At 37.2% G+C, this 2,037-nt stretch overlaps 1 protein-coding gene across 1 annotated transcript; it reads right to left on the bottom strand.

Moving 5' to 3' along the window:
- Positions 1-58: 58 nt before the first annotated feature.
- On the bottom strand, positions 59-1,594 carry LOC111379144 (probable RNA-binding protein ARP1). The gene is made up of 4 exons (XM_023002479.1): positions 1,112-1,594; positions 680-966; positions 283-406; positions 59-141 (listed from the first exon to the last, which is right to left on the bottom strand). Exons 2-4 carry the CDS (start codon positions 914-916, stop codon positions 80-82), a joined length of 423 nt encoding a protein of 140 aa, XP_022858247.1. The 5' UTR covers positions 917-966; positions 1,112-1,594; the 3' UTR covers positions 59-79.
- Positions 1,595-2,037: the final 443 nt, after the last annotated feature.

The raw sequence follows: 2,037 nt of genomic DNA, 5'->3' as shown, positions 1-2,037 counted from the left end.
CTATACTGTACGTGTAATAACAGGATTCTAGGATAATGTACTTTAAAAGGGGAATTGGAGATAATAACTATGACCCCACTTACAAAAGTTCACAGCCACAGCACAAGTACATTTCCAACCCAACATCAGGCATTTGCATAACTGAAAAAACGATTTCTTAATAGTACAGTTGAATCTTGATCAGGAATGAAGCACCAATAAGGAATATAGTTACAGACGAAAAACCTCTAAAAGATTAAAAGCAAACAAGCACAATATATGTAGGCAGATGAGGTACATTACCATATGGAAGTGCTGGACGAGATCGCCCAAGAGAAGCCAAATTACAATTTGCACGTCTTCCATCAATAATTGGAGTTGGATCAGCACATGCTCTTCTAGCTGACTCAGGATCCCAGAAAGTCACCTAAATCCTCCGTAAAATCACCATTTCCCCGTGTGTGTAACACATTAATAACAGAATCTCACATTGGCGAAGTAAAATATTAAGAAGCAGACAAATCCCAAAAAATTTGACTTGAGACGGAAGCATCAATTATACAAAAAAAAAATTTATTGAGAAGCAGTATATGTTAGGCATGAGTGGAGCAAACTTTTTACGAATCCAATAATCAAAAAAGCAAATTACACAGGATTTCAAAACAAACATTATTTTTCATTGGAATGAGATAACACTCACAAAACCGTATCCTTTGGATCGGCCAGTATTCTTATCAGCAATGACGACAGCTTCAATAATCTCCCCAAACTGCTCAAAATACCGCCTCATGGTCTCACTTTGCGTCTCCCAGGCTAGCCCTCCAACAAAAACCTTAGTGAGAGTGGTATCCCCATATGGAGAATTCATGTATTGAAGCCCTCCCAAACCCGAACCTGTGATTGGACCCGGGAGAGACTGGTGTTGTTGATAAGCCATATCACTTAAATTAGCCAAATTTAAACAAACTTTTCGTGGGGAAATTGATCCTGAAAGAAATGAGAATTTAAATAATTACAAAAGCAATACAAGTGATACTAAAGTTTATCCAATGAAGGGAAAAAACCATTTTAACAGTAAACCCCTAAAGATAAAACCATAGAAAAAGCACAAAGAGAGTGAGAAGAGCATTACTTTTCAACTATTTATACATGAAAATTGGGATGAACAGAAGAAATTTTAGTTTGAAATAGATGAGGTCATGAGGAGGCATAAAGATCCCGCAATAGAACCTAAAACTAAGAAAAAGGAGATTCAATGAAGAAAAAAGAAAATCCTAGAACTGAGGTGGAAAAGGAGTGGCAGTGGGTCAAAACTCAATAGGGAGAAGTGGGTTCTGATCAGCTGTACAAGGGAACAGAAAAAGAACATGTATGGACTAAATGGGGTTGGTGGGGAAAAGGAGAATCATGGGCGGAAATTATTGGGTTTTTCATTTTTGATGATGATGAAGAATGAATCCCTAATTAAAATCCTACGCAATTATACATATATACGTTAAGTATGGAAATAAGGGCTTTGTTTGAAATTTGATTTTGGAAGAGGGAGAGAGTGGTAACGATGGAGAAAGATGATCTGGAAAACAGTCATCATTCTTTCTTCTCACCGTATGAACGAGCCAAAGGAAATCGAAGATTGGGCAAAAAGCTGGGCAGCCGACAGGGCAGCTACGGGTCCCACACCCTTGCTATCTTCTTGGTTTTCATTTTGGAAAAATTGCATATCTAGCCTCCAATCTATAACACTTGCTATTTAGTCCCCATCCTTAAAAACACTGCATTTATGGTCTTCCAACCATTATCGTAATTGGCGAATTTGGTCATTTTTCAAGATTTCATCCATGGAGCCAATAACTGCGTGGATGGTACACGTCGAAATTTCTTAAAGATAAATCAATCATAATTACATCAAGACGAATTATTTTGTGACTGTTTAACTTTGTATCAATGTTCATGGGGACTAGGGTGGGGACAAGTTTGGGGCCCATTTAGTTTTTAGGCTAAAAAAATTTTGAAAGTATTTTTCTACGTATAAATTCAATATAAGAAAATTTGTCCCCT

This window comes from Olea europaea, unplaced genomic scaffold (genome assembly GCF_002742605.1).
Source record: "Olea europaea var. sylvestris unplaced genomic scaffold, O_europaea_v1 scaffold19341, whole genome shotgun sequence".
Classification (NCBI taxonomy): domain Eukaryota; kingdom Viridiplantae; phylum Streptophyta; class Magnoliopsida; order Lamiales; family Oleaceae; genus Olea; species Olea europaea.
Note: the sequence above shows the minus strand (reverse complement) of the source record. Positions and strands in the feature narration are given on the sequence as shown.

Coding starts and splice junctions, on each gene's coding strand:
- LOC111379144 (XM_023002479.1), bottom strand. CDS start 916: ATGGCTTATCAACAACACCAGTCTCTCCCGGGTCCAATCACAGGTTCG. Junction 407..679: donor GATCCAAAGGATACGGTTTT/GTGAGTGTTATC, acceptor CGGAGGATTTAG/GTGACTTTCTGGGATCCTGA. Junction 142..282: donor TCGTCCAGCACTTCCATATG/GTAATGTACCTC, acceptor TCGTTTTTTCAG/TTATGCAAATGCCTGATGTT.